Source organism: Echiichthys vipera (assembly GCF_963691815.1).
Source record: "Echiichthys vipera genome assembly, chromosome: 19".
In the NCBI taxonomy this organism is placed as follows: Eukaryota; Metazoa; Chordata; class Actinopteri; order Perciformes; family Trachinidae; genus Echiichthys; species Echiichthys vipera.
Window position 1 is genome coordinate 20454925 of NC_139844.1, and position 18216 is coordinate 20473140.

Sequence of the window (18216 nt, forward strand, 5' to 3'; positions counted from 1 at the left end):
CACATTAATTCATATTGTAAAACAATGCAGCGACATAGGAGTGCATATACAGCATATTCTTCGTGGAGATATTCCTACCTTTACAGAAGTCATTTGGTGGTTTTCATTCCCTACAGTATGGAAACTAACTTTAACTCTTGAATATGAAATGAAATGAAAACCTTTACTAAATGATCCTTCTAATTCTGTTTTGTCAGTGTCTCTGTTTCAGTGTTCTTCCATATCAGTGTGTGCATTATTTACACTGTGCCAGCTGTCAGTCATCAGACATGCACTGGAAGAAATGGATGTCTCCACAAGCAAATAATTCCTCCCAAACTTTTCAGGCATCATTTTTTGGGTTATACTGTGAAGGTGATTATGAGAAATTTGCATTTCTCCTCAATGAGAAAAGCTGGACATGAACCTGAGACTGGAACACAATTCGAGATGGTGTTTGACTTCTTTCTCTGTCCCTGCCTATAAACTTTCTTCAAAGTCAGCCTCTCTGTCACTCTCTCATCCTTTTTCTGGCTCTCCTATCTCTATCCCCAGACCAGCTGGATGACAAGAGGAGAGCAGGAAAAACAGTAAAGACTCCATTTAGAGAGAGAGAGAGAGAGAGAGAGAGAGAGAGAGAGAGAGAAGAAAAGAAAGCTGATCCGACCAAGAAAAGCTACAACATTTACTGGGAGAAAAAAGTGGCACTGCTGTAGATGCAGCGAGATATGTGAACGCCTGCCACAGGAGAAGAGACGACCTGCACAACAACACCTGACATGATTTCCTCCACATGAGTTGACCTGCACACTGATATGCTGCTTATTATTGTTATTGATATCATCATTATTATTATTATTGTTGTTGTTATTGTTATCATCATCATTATTATTATTATTATTGTTATTATTATCATCATCATTATTATTGTTACTTTTTTCTGTAATTCTGTACGCTTTGGCAATATTGTGAACCACAGTCATGCCAATAAAGCTTGTTGAAATTGAAATTGAAATTGAGAGAGAGAGAGAGAGAGAGAGAGAGAGAGAGAGAGAGAGAGGAAATGGTAAGAGAAGGAACTTCTTGCAGACAGGAAGTGGGGGGGTTGCCGCTTGCCTCAGCGACAGTATTTTCCACATCCGCCGCTGACTACAAACAAAAGAGAAAAAAGGCCCTGCCCTCTGTAAACAACAGAAAGAGCACGGAGCAAAAAAGAAGCACTGAGGCGAAGAGTTTCTATTGTCCTCTTGATTATCATCTTCTACAAGCGTGCATCATATCTGCAGATGTTTACATAAAACAAGTCATTCACTAAATTGTGCAATTATCACCAATAGTATTGAAAAGGGTGTTCCCACAAACATTGTGCATAAATGTGAAGACATTTAAAGATGTTTTTTTTCCACAACAGAAGTAACGACTTATCACTCGTGCAAGGAGGAATGAAAAAAGAGGAGGAGAGTGGTGAGAATGGTTAAAAAACACAACAAACTTGGGCAAAGGGTAACTCTGGGTTACAACTGTGTAACGTGAAGAAGCAGGGGAAACACTGATGCATGCTGATGTTTTCAACAGAGAAGCACGGAGGAAACAACAAGCCTGATATCGCTCACCACAAGGTCCCCTTGCAGATACAAATATTGCAACTGCCTGAGTCTGCAAAGTTTAGACTGAGAGGCACACAAATAAACACACGCACACACCACACTTACACTCACGCAGACAGAATTGAACTGAAGAGAGTGGGACGCAGGCTAAACAATGTGCGTTAGATGCTTGAAGAGTGCATGATGAATCTCTTAGCAACAAAGGCTGGCCAGTGGAATAATAAGCTTGGCAAAACTGGAAAAAAGGGTTAGATGTTTGTGATGTGGCCGTTCAGTCGTGTTGTGATAATAAGGAGGACTTGAAGCCCCCAAACTGAGGTCTCTATGGAACATTAAAGAGCATATCTGACTTAAGATCTAACTAATGAAATTAGACAGAATTGTTTTGGGGGGTTTCTTCTCTTGCTGTGCAAAATAACCTAGAAAAGCATGGCAATATCAATATGGAACTATCAAATCTAATGTCGAAAAACACCACATGAATTAACCAAAAGGTCTAGACATAATTCTGTAAATATCCCGTTTTTCCATAAACATCCCTTTTTTCTGCACAAACACTTGCATTCATGTATCCAGCAGGGTTTCCCCAGAGTGTCTCTGACAGCTCTGAAACCATGTGAAACCACACTTCACTTCTGCACTGGATCCCATACTAGATACTCTTTCGCCCAAAAATGTCAGCAACCGTAATTGCAGGCTGACAGGTAGGTGATTTGAACGCGCACACACACGCACTCTTATCAGCAACCACGCACAGAAACACCAAATGAAGAATTGACCGGTGTTTCCCCGCTCACAGCAAAAACCAAGTAGGCACTCTGTAACACACACACAAACTTACAGACTCTCTGTCACACACAGCTGTGAGGGGGGAAACTCGGTTTGACGTCACAGGGTTGCTATGCAACCGGCCACCGTGGTGGTGCAGATTTTCCACTGCAGTGCAAACACAGTGTGTGCATGTCTCAGTGTGTGTGCGTGTGTGTGTGTGTGTGTGTGTGCTGGTATTTTTTGTGCCGACCCGCTTGAGTTACGGTTCAGGACCAAAAAAAAAAAAGAGTTTTGGTCCAGTCCACCACAAAAACTCTTTTTTTGGTATTGAAGATGAGCTGAGATTCACAGTTGGATAAACGAGTAGAGGTGAAGGCGATTGTTGGGGTCAGTGTGCGACTGTATATTAAAGGATCAAAAAAAAGGGATGTGAGCCAGCGTGACATCAGTTACTGTATGGTAGTTAAAGACAAACACTTTCTGTGCGTAAACAGCAGTGGCTTGTTCTGCAGACTACAACTACACAGGTTCATAGTAAGGGTGCAGTCTGCATTCCAAAAAACACGTCTGTTTATATAATGGATGCATATTTTTGGAGAACCACAGGTGTATCGAAACGTGTCCAGAACTGCAATTAGTTTCTCTTACAGTGCAGACAGCACGAGTAACACCACACCTTCTGCATCATAGTGAGACCTTCTTGAGTCCTGCCCCACTTCCGCTCTACTGTAGCTTCAGTTCAGCTAGCTTTAGATCCTCGCATCAGTCCGTCTGAAGGCTGAAACATGATACTGGGGTGTTCTGTACATACGGAGTACAGGTTTACGTTTAAATTTTGACAGCAGGCTTAGGTATAAAGACCTTATTGAGTGCAGAGTGTGTTTTTGGGCTGCAACTAACAATTAATCGATGGATCTTTTAGACTATAAAATGTACGAAAAATAGCCAATAACAATTACCTAGAGCCAAACCCGATGACTTAAAATAACACTTTTTTGTTGCTACAACACTCCATTGGCTAAGACATTCATTTTATTATGGTCCCTGTATTGCATTAACCGAGAACAGCAGTAACTCTTCATATTTTAGAGGCAGGATTCTGCAAATGCTTGTCATTTTGTGATTATTAAGTTAAAAAAAGAATTGATTACCAAAGTTGGTTGGAGATTAATCTTCGGCAAATAATGATTGATGACTGAATAACTGTTAAACCAATGAAATAAGGATATTCAATTTTCTTATGCTTATACTTAAATTCGGCGAATACACTCTCTTTTTTTTTTTGGTGTAACAACTTTTAACAGAGAAATCCCGGACAGTCACTAACAGTAATTAATGTAATGTAATGTGGCTAACAATGATAAGCTCGGAGCAGCAGCACGATGAAGGCATTAAAACGTCTTTTTTAACCACTAATACTGCTCAAGATAACAGAAAACCTCTGCAGCAGCATGAGAAGAGTCCCTACACAGAAAACTAAGCACCAACAATGTAGTTAGTGAACCAGGAGTTTATTTAAAGAATATTTTGAAAGACTTACCTACTGGCCCCAGTACCAGCTCCTCTCATAGTAAAGTCCATTCAAGTCAAATACCAAAGTCAATCCTATAGGAAGGAGCCCACTGATGCTTTATTTTCTGAGTAAGGACATTCTCATGCTGCTGCAGAGGTTTGCTGTTATTCTGAGCAGTATTAGTGGTTTTAATGCCTTCACCGTGCTGCCCCAAGCTGATCAGAGTTTACGAAAGTATACGACTCTTTCTGTGTTTTTATGTGTATATTTGTATATTTGTATCCGCTATGCACAAAATCGCCAGGTCAAATTCATGGTGTGTAATCTGCTTACATATCGGCAATAAAGTTGATTCTGATTCTGAAAAAAGTACTGATTTTACGCCGGAATTTCACTTTTCACTTATACGTTAAGTCTTGCCAACTCATTTGTGCACATCGTCTGTTTTGGTGCTGTCAGATCATCTCTTTTTGTAGTCAAACATTGTACTTGCACTTGCACTTATCTGTCGTTAAAAAAGAATTTCAAACATAAATTAGTCAGAACGACAAAAAACATAATCCAAGCAAACACTGTATTGTCATAGATCATGTAACTGATCGAGTATTCTGTATTTTCATATATCTCTATTAGGGTGCATCTGCAGCTGTTACTTTGAAACTACTGATGGAGGTGAACAACTGGGTGTCACCTCAGCGAAGACATCACTCTGCCGCTGCTGGTAGAGGATCCTCTTTTCATTCCCCAGGACTCAACTGAAATTTTATAGAAGTAAAATAAAAAGCGCAGATGCCAACCTCTCGCTGGTGCCCTTTTGCAGCCAATTTACTAGAAGATGGAAAACACATGTGCCCTCTAACCTTGGACAGATGCCCAACAGTCAAAAGATCAGCCAAACTGTGTCTATATATGGCTCTGTTCATAGTTTCAGTGTGTACGCTCTTCAAAGATGAGTTTCATATAATCCAAAAGCTGACGACCATAGCAAAGCAGATGTGTTTACACTAAAAATGAAAATGTCATGCTTACTTGGATGAATAACACAAAGGAACATTAACAGATAAAAACTACTGTGGAGACTGAATTCAGTCATCAGATTTAAAAATAAATGCAAAGCTCTTTAAAATAAAATGTTAACCTTTAATAGTGATATGTGTACTCTTATATTTTACACCAAACATGCATCTTTATTTCTCTATAACCTTGGGCTGTGTATGGTATTACCAAAGCTGCACATGGACATCTGTGTCCAGAGAATGAATAATGTCCTGAAAAGTGTTGTGTTCAATGTTATATGTCAAATAAAGTCAATTCTGCAATAAATAGCCATGAGAAGAAGAGTTTCCGGGCTAGTATACAGCAAATATTGTACAGTTTTTCCTCTTGTGCTTTATTTATTTTGCCTCTCTTGTTCTGCCGTGTCTTACTCTAAAGCTCACTCTGCTCTTCTCTTTCTTCCCCTCTTAGTATCACTCCTCTTCTCTCTGTCCCTCTCCTCTTTCCTACACACCTCCCACACAAGCGAGCGCGCTGTATGTGTTTCTGCATGTTTGCCTCTTGCATACATCCACCAACTAAGGATCGGGAGCTGTGACAAGAGCATGAAGAACCTGCTCGTTTGACATCTGCGTGCTACACTGGGGGAAATCTAGACTTTTACCAGCAACTATAAATCCTGTCCTTCAGTCAGCTGCGACTTCCAGCAGCAGCTTCTGTCAAAAGACAAAAGACATTGAGCGGAAATATGCAAAGAGCAATACAAACACTATTCAAATCCATCAGCCAAATTCATTTAAACAAATGATTTGGACCTAGGAGAGCTAGAACATTGGTTTAGGGAGGGGTCCTTTGATTAAATATGCAAGAAAACGGCATCCATCGGACATTAAAAAAAATCTTCTGTTGCTGCTGCTGCCTCTCATAATGAAAGCAAACATGGACAATTAGGTTTCAAAATCTAGCACTCACTCACATGGGTGACACCGGTTAGTTTTAGCACTCATATATGATTCATAATAGTTCAGCTGATAAGAAGTGAATTTGAGCACTTCGCCACAAAAAACATTTGCAGTGTGAAGAAGAAGAAGAAGAAGAAGGGACACTTCTGGGACTGGCACATTGCTTAAGACACACTGGTAAAATCCGTTATACAATCCTTTGTTAACTCGTGTTTCAAAGCAGAAGTGGAATGGCCCCATGAACTCATCCTGGCTGCAAATAAAAACACATCCACCCACCCACCTACACACACACATATACCCAAACAGGCCTCAGCCTCCTCTTCCAACACCATCCAATTGCAGGCAAAGCCTAAGTGTGTGTGACTGGCAAATTCTCTTGCCTTCCCTTTTTCTAGCACCCGTGCTCTCTCTCACACACACCCTCACATTACCCACACACTAAAAACAACCCCTACACACACACACACACACACACACACACACACACACACGCACACACACACACACACACACAGGTCAGGGCACAGAGCTAGCTTTGTTACTGTGAATGTCAACCATTACTCAGGGAGACAGCTCGGGCCAGTTGGACACAGAGGCACCCAGCAACATGCACAGGCACATTCAAAAACACAACACACACATTTTGAGGCACAATCATTATTAAGGACTCATGTCAAGACAAACTCCTTCCAAGATTTGGCAAGATTAATTGCAAAATCCCCGGTTACATTTTGAATTTGGACACATGACCTTGCTCATACTTCCACTCCCCATATTATTTAAAATATTAAGACTCCTACCAAGGAAATTACAGGACTTTTCACTTTTTCATCCCTATTCCAATACAGCTGGACATGCGGTCACAATCAAACTATACAATGTAGCAGCTGGAAACTATCATTTAATGCAATTAATTGATGCAAAGACCAGAAAACAAGACTAAAAGTCTAGTGCAATGCTAGTGGGTCTGTGAGCCTGTACAGAGGAACAGCGGTGCTTTAAGCTAAGTGCTAATATTTGCATGCTATCATGCTTGCATTGACAATGACAATATGCAAAGCTATCAAGTACCATGTTCACCATCTTAGTTTAGCATGTTAGCATGCTAAGATTGGCTAATTAGTAATGTACCAGATTTTGTGCTAATCTACTACAATCCAATCTATGCAGTAGATGTTGAGATATTTCCCAGCATAGGTCAAATGTTTGACCTGCTGGTGGCGCTGGTGGAAATGTGAAGGGATTGTCAATGTCAGTGGGCTACATCATCTGGGGACCATGAATGACTGTTCAACATTTAATGAAAATCCATTAGATTGTCTATTTCAGTTTGGACCAATGGGGTGGACAGACTGACCAACATAACCACTCCTTGAGGCTAAGAATATTTTTTTCTAGTCCTGTAAAGTGACACTTTGTAAAATTCTCATTCTCATCCCATGACCATCTCAGAAAACCCAATTTCTCTGACTTTTCCTGCGTGAATGATATGTTGCAATCCTGGAGGGTGCAGTTTCCAAAGGTCATTTCCATTCAAAACTACAAAAGGTCTATTGAATTGCGAGCAGCTTGTAGATACATGCATACACACCAACAAACACACTGACTTGGCTTGACTTACTGCTCTCTGTTGAGAAGTGAGGACTTCAGGGATGAGAAGCTGCTCTCCTTTCTCTGTATCACTGGAAATATCCTCCTCCGACTCTTCCCAAGATGAAGAGAATCCGGCTGAGGAGGCAGAGGAGGACGACAGCTTCCTGAGGGAGCGCGTGGATGAGTTTGGCCCAGGAGAAGGACTGGAACTGGGGCTAGGGGTGCAGCCTAGTCCCTGGTCTGAGCCTGGGTCTTCAGCAGTCTGAGCATGGCTGTCCAAACCGTGGTCAGTTATTATGACTGCAGGGATGGAGGAACAGTTGTTGGAGGTGCGATCGGGGTCAAGCAAACAAGGGGAGCTCTCACTGCTTTGTGTCCGAGGTAAAGCGTCCGTTTCAGGGTTAACCTCCAACCTGTCTGCCCCTTTCTGGAGCAGCATCTCAAGACAGGACGGGTCCTCGTTCTCATCTCTCACTTCTCTCTCTGTCCGTTTTCTTTCGTCTTCCAACATTTGTTTGTTTTCTACCTCCCCTTCGCCTTTCTCTCGCTCCTTCTCTCTCAGTCTTTCTCCCTCTTTTTTCTCTCTGTCTGTTATTGCATCTGGGTTGAACGTCTCAAGGGAACCCTGAATGACAAATGGTCCGTCTAAACAGGGAGTTTGCATCGCTATTTCTGAATAACCGCCATTTTGCCCTCTCAGTGTCTTCTCCTCTGTGTTGTTTTTAATGGAAATGCTGTCCTTCTCATCTTCTTTGCTTCCTCCTTCCATTGTTTCTTCCTCCCTTTCTCTTCCATTTTGGACAACAGAGGGAACTTTACTGTGTTGCAGGTGGGTCATTGGGCGTTCAAGGGCAGTGTTTTGTTGGCTGGGATGGGAAGGGGTTTGGCCAGTCGATCGTCTTGGAGACCGAGGGCTGCGTTGGATCTCAGTGTTATGCACTTGGGCACGAATGCCTGAAATGTGAGCCTCAAATATGCCCACTTTTCCCCTGACCTGGAAGACAAAGAGAAAATAGAGTTTACGTCAATGCATTTTTTTTCAGATTTGGATAAGGTGCTTATCATTTCACAGTTTCATTGGTATCTAGATGTGAGAGAAATAAAGTGACATGGCAAAAAAAAATGTCAAAACGTCATCATAATATACTACCAATATTAAGGAAATGTGTGTCAACAAGTAACAATGTGGGTTGACTTTCAACTAAATACATTGAAAAAGAGGACAAATGTAAAATTAATTAAGTAATAAAAAATAGATAGTTCAGTTTTGCAAGGCACTATCTTGTACATTTCTTATCAAATTTAAATTCCAAGTAGTCTGTACTTTTAGATTAACATTTTATTAATTTCAGAAAACATAGGAACACAAACAGACATTAAACAAGGACAGTAAAGGACAATATACTGTACAAGCAGTCCAAATAGTCTGTATGGATACTGACCCTGATAAACACATTTTGGTATATCTTGCGTAGCCATTTACATTTTATAGACATAAACAAAAGTCACGCGGCGTCATAAACTCAATTACTGGAGAGATTATTCTCTTTAGGCATGAGGGACGATGATGGAAGCAGGAAAAACGAACTGGAAACGAATTAGATTAAGAATGAAACAGTATGAAACTGAGAAACATTCTTTAATCAAAATATATATCCATATAAAAGCCCTTTCTAAGAATGAGTTTGCTTTCCTGTCATAAAAACATAAAAGATAAAGAGGATTATTGCTTTTCTTTTGTTCCGCTCAGCTTTTAAAGCTTGAGTAACTGTAGCACTTCAAAGTGGATCTCCAAAGTGAAAGTAGTTTTTACTGGTGGTGTTCGGACTTGCCCAAAGAATTTAAAACCAGGCAGTAAATTCTTCAGAGTTTAAATACTTTCCTCTATGTTGCTTAATTACTGCATTCCTAGAAAGACAGAGAAGAGAAGCTGCAGCGATAAAGACAGAAATAGAGTTTAGACAAAGAAGGGAGGCACATGTAAAAAATCACCTCGACGTTCTGCAGCTCTCTGTGTATCTGCAGCAGCTGTGCCTGGCGTCTCCTGTCCTCTCGCCTCTCTCCTCCTCCCGTCTCTCCTCCCCTCTCCTCCTGGCCTTCTCCTTCCCCTCTCTCCTCACAGCCGGGCGAGCTCAGTCGTCGGACCCGCTGGCCCACATTGACTCCTAGGAGCTCCGGCGTCCGAGGGGAAGGAGAGCGAGCGCGAGGGGTGGGGCTGGGGGAGAGCGAGGACGGAGGAGGGAAGACAAATGTTCGACCCAGGGTTCGGGGGCTGGTCTAGGAGCAGACACATAACACAGGATTAGTGGCGCTCCAAAAGTGACTGACTTATATCGATGTTAATATAACAGTTGATCTGCAGTTACAAACAAAAGCATTTACCTATTTTTCTTTCTATTTTTCCAGTTATTTGAGTATTTTCTTTTTTATTATGTAGTGAAAAAACACAATTAGAAGTAGACGAGAGCTTTAGTGTCAGTAATGCAACAATATCTATCTACAGTTTGTTAACATTAACACAGGTTGAGTCAAGTCAGGTATTTTTAAAAGTTATATAGTCTTGCATTAAATATGACTATCCTCATGTAACTTACATGTATTTGTTTATTATGAAGAATATCAAATATATGCATAATGGCTTTTAATTGGATCTTTTTGCACATATTCTCCAATCAATCACTTTTTGTGTTATGGATAGTTTATTTAACCAGAAATATCCCATTGAAATGAAATATCTATTCTGCCAGGGGGTACGTGTCAAGACTGGCAGTGAGATAAAAAGTTTAATTTACAAGTATAAAGTACAGGAATCAGAGGCTAAAGAATCATGGTAAAGAACAGCACCTGTTAAAAGCAATAGCATTGTTCTGTAAAAACTAATCGCATTGTATTTTAAAACATGACAAAGAGGAAAGGATTCCAGTTTAAAGGGATAATCCTGCTTTTTTGCAGTGAGGGTACGTATCCTCAGTCAGTGTAGTTTGAAGAAACAGGCAGGAGAGCTGACATGGAAGACAAGCGACAAACTAAAGTGGACAACGGCAGAGATAGACGTATTTCAGTCCCCTAAAAAACCTATGGGGAACTCATTAAATCCATTTATATTACTGTTACATCAAAGCCATCGGACTCCGTTAGAAAAAACACAATGATTTTACTTTGCAGAACATGTGAGTTGTTGGTCTACCTGACTCAAACAGTTTATTTGTTGTAATGTCTGCCTTTGGTGTTTTAAAGGATTGGTTCGTATTCACCAAAGTCACACAGCAAGACCAAGCAACTCCTGCGTTGTGTGATGTAAAATTAGTTTTTTTTTCAAAGGAGTATGGAGGCTTTGAAGAGCGCAGAAATAGTGGCTCCTGTTCCCCGTTTGAAAGGGCTGACTGACGGCGAGGTAAAACAGCAAAAATATTTTACCTCATACAACTCCACTTCAAAAAAATCAAGGCCCTCTTTTTAAGTAGTATGCCTTGCAGCTCATTCCAAGCTAGCAGGGCGTGAAAGGAAAAATCAGATTTGCTCAGCTCTGTTTGATGATTGAGACCATGAGGAGAATTTTCTCTGATGATCTAGTGTTATAGTTACTGGAATAATAACTCAGTAACTGGATATGTACTGCTGTGTTGACATGGATTGGAATAGATAAGTATTTTTCCAATGTAAACAATGGGAAAACACATAAAAAGTGTTTTCAGATTTAGCTTTCTCTGGATGTGGCAGCTAAGTTACCTTCGGGCTGGTTGGGCTGTAGAGACCCCCACTTGGTGTTCCCCCACCCAGTAACTGACAGTAGGTGCTCCGATCTGGAACCGGCAGCACAGGTCGACCGACTGGACTGCTTCTAGTTCGAGAGGTGGTACTGGAGGAGCCTGGCTGGGAGTGAAACTGATTACTGAGGAGAGGAGAGGAGAGGAGAGGAGAGGAGAGGAGAGGAGAGGAGGGGAGAGGAGAGGAGAGGAGAGGAGAGGAGAGGAGAGGAGAGGAGAGGAGAGGAGAGGAGAGGAGAGGAGGGGAGAGGAGAGGAGAGGAGAGGAGAGGAGAGGAGAGGAGGGGAGAGGTTTGGTTGGTTGGTTGGTTGGTTGGGTTGTGTGTATCTAGGCTATAACTAACACATTTATAGAAGTGTTACATTTTGCAGAAAAAAATTCTAAGCAGAACTAATAATTAATAATACAATAATTACATGAATAACCTGTAATCTCATAACAAGAAACTAATAAACATACATTCACAGTGTGAAGCTCCAAACGCTTACATTACATGTTACTATATGTTGTTTGGTAATGTTATGTATCATGAATAAAAAGTAATCTTACCAGTCCGGTCTAACAGGTTCTAAGCTGCTGCTGCAACCAAACATGTTTAAAGTATGCATTTCCTCTACCACTCTCCAAGAAAACGGTGGGAAGTCTTACAACAAACAGGCCAAAATGTGGTATAAACTAACCTGTTCATACTTCCAAGGCCGTTCAGGTTCAGGGCAGAGGCTGCCATCCCCGCGGCCAGGCCAGGGGTTTTGAGTGCTGGGTACACATCTGACAATCTCCCCAGAAGCTGCAGGGAGGTTTGGAGCGCAGCTTTCAGTGTTTCCTCTGGTTCAGTCAGACGTCAGCAGCAGCAGCAGCTCCACACGGCTAGAAAATCTGCACCTGCAGCTGAAAAGAGAAAAAAGTCAGACAAGTTCATTTTAATGTGTCAAACCTTCCTAATTATTAAAAACCCAAGAGTACGTATCAAACTGAGAAACATTTTTAGAGTAGAAAAATCTAAAAATAAAAAAGGGACAGAGACGGGACATTTAATTTTCCATGTCTGGAAAGTCATCCCAAACTGCGTCATTGACAAAGAATATTATTCATGTAGTCATGTTGTCAACTCAAAATAAAAGATAGCATTGTTCCCGTCGGGATTAAGACTAAATAAAAGGGAGAATGTAATAGGAGGGGAAATAGACACTAATATCAGAAGAAAATCATAAAACATGTTCCAAGTCACAGAAATTATTGGCCTGTTTCCCTGAGGCTGAGATTTTTATAATGCTCATTTGAATCGAACAGCTGTTTTATTACAATGTTACTACGATCCTCCTCTCCAACTAAGCAACGCCTACATCTACACCACAATGCTTTCTACGTTACTTAAGTGTATGAACCTTTTCATCACAATGGCCAAAGTTCAGCCTGACCAAAACTGTGACAATATTTTGCTCCACTCAAATCTGCTTCTTTACGGAAACCTTTTTTCAGAGGCAGAAAGATGTATGAGGTATAGAGAAACACGCAGAAGCGGAGAATGAGAAAGGACAGGTGGTAGAGAGAGAAAAAGAAACAGATGAAAAGTGGCCACAGAATTAAACACAGCAGAAGAAGAAAAGCTAGAGAAAATGCAACAACAGTTCAGCCGAGGAATCTTCTCGATGCAGATAAAGATGTGTAGAGACACCCAGAGTCACCGAATGAGCACTTCTCTTTATGTTGCGAAACACACGGTGTGATAACTATAGCGTGTTTTTGGACTTGTATTTGGATTTATCAAGATATTTAAAAGCAACTGTAAACAATTATTATGCTACAGGAGACTTATTCGCTATGTTCTTATGTTGAAATATTCTTATTTTTGAAAAGTAGGTTGTAAAGACACAGAATCAAAAACATCTGACTGTGTCTTATGATCATTTAATTAAAAACAAACAAGGAAAATCAAGCACTGTGCTTTCTATTTAAGCTGTGCAACAGCGCAAGGGTCTAAGAAACGGGCCTCGAGGAAGCAAAAGCACTCATTTAAGCTCCTGAATCAAGACAGTTGGAAGGTGAAATACTCGCGGCGCGCATTAGATGGACGCAAAAGCTAAATACACTTGTCAATCGTCATTTAAGTGCTTTATGTGGTCACATTTACATATTGAACACGAGCAACAGGTTGTAGTATCCTGCTGAAAACAGGTAGTGACGACTGAAATAAGCCATGCAAATAGGCTTCACTGTGCAACAGGAGTTGACAACCTGTATTTGATGCACGGCGGTCAAGCTGCGCAACACTTGCAGAAACATCCAGTTTCCCTTTGCGGATTGTGTTTCAACTTAGAAATAACTGTAGTTATGTCCGCAACTCCAGCACTTTGTATTTGATTCAGACAGATGAGTGATGAGCCAGAGTTGGCTGCCTTACTGTCTGCTTTGTTTAACGTGAGATAAGCACGATGAAGACGGTCATTACTGCAGAACTGTAGACACGTTAACATGTCTGGACCACAGGCAAATCATTTATATCATTTATATATATAACAAAATTTCATATGCCAAGTGATCATTTTATAAGGGAACTGATGAGATATTAAATAGAATACATTTCCGTTTCATACCTCGGTCAAATATTTCTCTAACCCCGCAGTGAAATGGGATGTGTGTGTTGCACAGAAACACATTGTATATTTTTTTCCACACTGTGTAATCACTTCTGTCTTGCGGCACAGACGGTCAGCAAAACTAAACTGAAGCTCCAACATTTAGAAAACACCTGCTTTTCTGGCCGGTTCTGGGGCTCATTCAAACATAACACTATTCTCGTCTTGCGCTGAGCTGCCAAAACTGCCTTGGGATGTGTTTTGATTCCAGATAAGTTAAGACGTCAGGTCATGAACAACGGGTAAACATGGGATTTCCTTTTTGGGGAGTGACGCAGTTAGAGAGAGGCAGGAAACAATCATCAGTGCACCTTTTTTTCACACTGTATAATCACTTCTATTTGTGTATTGCACACTTAAGACAAACGCTTAATGCTTTTAACTTTTAAACGCTTTGAGTGAAAACAGCAGGATTCAGGACTAGAGTGGATAAAGAGAGAGAAAGTGGGAGGAGAGGAGACAGCGACAGGCCATTTTGGTTTAATTTTCTTTTCTGAATCTTTCATGTAGAAGTAGCAGTGAAACAGATCAGTTGCTGTGATGAAGCAGCACTGGATGGGCACCGATAACTATTTTCACACTGCATGTTGCACATGGTTAGCATGCTTTCCAAAAACCCTTTATAAAAGGACAGCTTGAGCTCGACAAAAGTCCGGACACCCCCACAGGGATCATCGAAGTTTCATCAGATATGAAAAGGTATAGAAAAGAACATTTTAAACCCTGGGATTGGGAGACAATAACAGTGAAGGTATTTCATGTTGCTGAAGGAGGTTTACATAAACATTTTCATTCCCCCTGCCATGTAGCTGTAAAGAGGCCCAACTCCTGCTGCAGAAAACATCTCCCAAACCATGACACTTCCTCCTCCAAATGTAACTGACTTCTTCACAAACTTTGAGTTCAGTCTTTCCCCAGTCCTACGCCCAACATAATGTTTCCATCAGACACAAATAAACTGAACATACTCTCATCACTGAAGTCACTCTGGACCAGTTCTCCTCTGTTCACACAACATGCTCCTCAGCAAAGGCAAGTCTTGCCTTTTTATTCTTTCTGCTGATGAGAGGTTTGGTCACTGCAGAGTGGGCTTTCATTCCAAATTGTCTGAAACGACAAGCCACTGCGTGCCGAGGCAGATCCTTGTCCTGTTCAGCACTGAACTGCAACACTCCAGCTGCAGTGTTGACCTCTCTTGTCCTCTCATTCACTTGTTTTGCTTGGACAACCGGCCTTTTTGAGAGACTTAAATTAATCTGTGTCCTTGTAAAGTTTCAATATTCTTGAATTCACAGACTTGTAACGCTCAACCTCTCTCTGATGGCTGAGAGGGTCATCCCTTTCTTTTGGACAACCTGCTGTCTCAGGGTTTCAGTCACCTTAGAGCGGCTCGCTATCTTGCAAAGTAACCAGGAGAGCTGCCAGATACATAGGGTGTGTCCAATAATTGGGTAAATTGTCACCATTTGCCAGATTAACACCAATAACTGGGGGGGATCTGAAAGTGTTCTCTAATTTTTCTCACTATTTTTTCACAAAATAAAAGTTTTTGTTGAAGTGCCTTGGTTATTTAAAAACACATGCTAGTACAGCAGTGGTATAGCCTTCTATCAAATTATGAACTATAAAGAATAACAACATTTCTGAATGAATCAAGTATTAATAACTTGTTCTCTAACTTTGAGAAAATATTCAGCAAAACAGTAATATCATTATACAACTAATTTTTTCTCCTTGATCCCACTCTCCCTTGTATCCATGAGCACTATGTTGACATGCCGAACATTTTAAGATCTCATATAAGTACCAATTAATAACTATGAAGCAGGACGGTGAAGAAATAAAGCCTTTAGCACATTGAAACAACAAATACTGGTTGTGATGAGTCTGATATAACCTCACATGTGATGCTGTCTGCTTCAGCGCAGCCTCATGTCGTATTGAGTGGGACTGCATGAGAATTCATACTGTCCACTTGCCTACACAAGTGGGCAATAGACCTACATACAGTACCCTGAAAGCAACGCTGCTGAACAAAAGTTTAAAAGATGCTGATGCTGATCACGGCAGGGTAGGGCAGTATGACAATATAATACAATGAGATGATGTAAATACATTTTATATCTCTGGGTGGGTGTGTTCGGTCACTGTGGGCAATGTCACACACCAATGAGCATTATTAACGCATGGGAATATTGGATTTTTACATGATTTGCGTTATTTGTCTGGTATTTAAATGGTAAGATCAGCCAAAAACACACATTCCTATCTGGTATTTAGTCTACATTTCCTCAATGGAATTTCTCAAAGCAAAGAACCACTTGAAAGCTTAATGGTCGCAGAAGGGAAAAGGCCCAAAGGGGACATAAATACAATAGGAAATAACCAGAGCATGAGCAAGAAGTCAATGAATCGATTAGAAAACAAGATATTTGATTATTTATTGAAGTGTTTTCAGGTAAAAAGAAAATTCCACCTTCTCCAATATGATGACTTACTGATTTTCTCTCTCATAAAACAATGAATTGATGAATGAAGAAAACAATCTGCAGGCTAATCAATAATGAAAATAATAATTTGCTGCAGCCCTAAAAATAACCTCCAATGCAGCCTGTTTATCTCACGCTGATATACTGCAAGTGCTGGGCTCCTCCAGCTTGATTCTGTTTGCAAGCTGATAAAATAATGAATTAAGCCCCATGTGTCGTTTTCCTCCATCTGCCTTTTATTAATGTGTGCCCTGATGTGCAGAACATCCAGGTACTTGTTAAGCTGAAGAGCACATTTGTACAGAATCTGGAAAAACCTGAGTTTGTAGTTATTCGCATGTCAACATTTGAGTTTCAGGTATCAGCATACATAACTTTGGTGAATAAAATAATAGTTTAAAATGAAACATGAATGGATCCGGTGAGGTACTTTAAATGACCCTGCTTTGATGAGTGGATTCATATTCCATAAAAACCCTGCAAATCCAACCTTACCTAAGTATTGTATAGTGCTGTATATCATTGTAAAGCACCTGTTATTTCAAAAACGAGTGCATCTGTGATCACAAAACATATGTTAAAAGGCAAATGCATAAGATCCAAGAGGACCAGATACTTTTGGAGTACTAAACATGCATTTTTTAATTTAAAAAATGCTGTTTCCCCATTTCCAAACACCCTGAACGGATGCCTGGGCCTCTGATCCTGACAACTTTCACTGCACCTCTCCCCCTGCACTAACTGTGGTGGTATTGAAGTGTAATAAACTATCTCCAGCCACTGTAATCTCCTCAGCTGGGGGTCCAGACACAACAGCGGGCCCTGTGTTATCTTACCTCAGCGCTGCCGCGTCCTCTCCGAGGCTTCTCCCGGACACTTTTATTGGTCCGTCCAGCAGATATACACCGAGGGATGACTCTTCTCCGTCCGTGGGTCTGACACTTACACGTCCGAGTGTACAGAGACACGGCTCCGTGTGCACCGACACAACTTATTCTCTCTCTTGTGTTTTCTTGGTTTCTTCCATAAACCAACTTCTTCGACGCTGCTGCTGCTGCTGGTCCTTTTTTTCCTCGCTTCTTCACCTTTTTCCACCAAAATACTCCTCCACTAAAGACAAAATATCCCAATGTCTTTCTCTCCCACTGAGAGTTTCCTCTCCCTGGTTATTTGAGGAAAACTTCAAAGCACTCCGCACCGACCGGTGAAGTCCTCTGACGGTTTACTCTCAGGATACATAGTTTCTGTTGTCACGCTGCTGCTCGACACCTCTGGAGCTCCGGGTGAAGCTGTTTGAGTTTGAAGCCGGAAGCGACAAGATAGTCTCTCTCTCTCTCTCTCTCTCTCTCTCTCTCTCTCTCTCTCTCTCTCTCTCTCTCCTCTGTGTGTGTGTGTGTGTGTCTCTCTCTCTCTCTCCCTGTGTTTGTGTCTCTCTCTCTCTCTCTCTCTCTCTCTCTCTCTCTCTGTTTGTCTCTCTCTCCCTCTGTGTGTGTGTGTCTCTCTCTCTCTCTCTCTCTCTCTCTCTGTGTGTCTCTCTCTCCCTCTGTGTGTGTGTGTGTGTGTGTGTCTCTCTCTCTCTCCCTCTTTGTGTTTGTGTGTCTCTCTCTCTCTCCCTGTGTGTGTGTGTGTGTGTCTCTCTCTCTCTCTCTCTCTCTCTCTCGCATTGTATCATTGTGCATGCACGTGCACGTGGGGGGAAGCCCTAAAAAAACGTCATGTACGCGTGCACAAGCGTCATTTGTAAATCCCACTTTTAACTCTCCACATTTGCATTGATGTTGAAGTTTCTCCGGACTTTTAAAGGTAGGCTTTCTCTCCAGGTCTATTACACATGAATGCCTCAATAACTACTCAAAATATTAAAGGTTGAATATGGAGAATGAGCAGCCAACAACGCCAT

At 41.2% G+C, this 18216-nt stretch overlaps 1 protein-coding gene across 1 annotated transcript in view; it reads right to left on the minus strand.

The window, feature by feature from the left end:
• Positions 1-17564, minus strand: part of LOC310961465 (inositol-trisphosphate 3-kinase B-like) — a 31171-nt gene extending 13607 nt beyond the window's left edge. Inside the window, exons 1-5 of the mRNA XM_083933537.1 lie at positions 17153-17564; positions 11872-12079; positions 11154-11316; positions 9417-9701; positions 7453-8418 (exon numbers count right to left, since the gene is read on the minus strand). Coding sequence (XP_083789663.1) covers positions 7453-8418; positions 9417-9701; positions 11154-11316; positions 11872-11918 — 1461 coding nt within the window. The 5' untranslated portion in view covers positions 11919-12079; positions 17153-17564. The remainder of the gene's footprint in view (positions 1-7452; positions 8419-9416; positions 9702-11153; positions 11317-11871; positions 12080-17152) is intronic.
• Between the last annotated feature and the right edge of the window lie 652 nt (positions 17565-18216).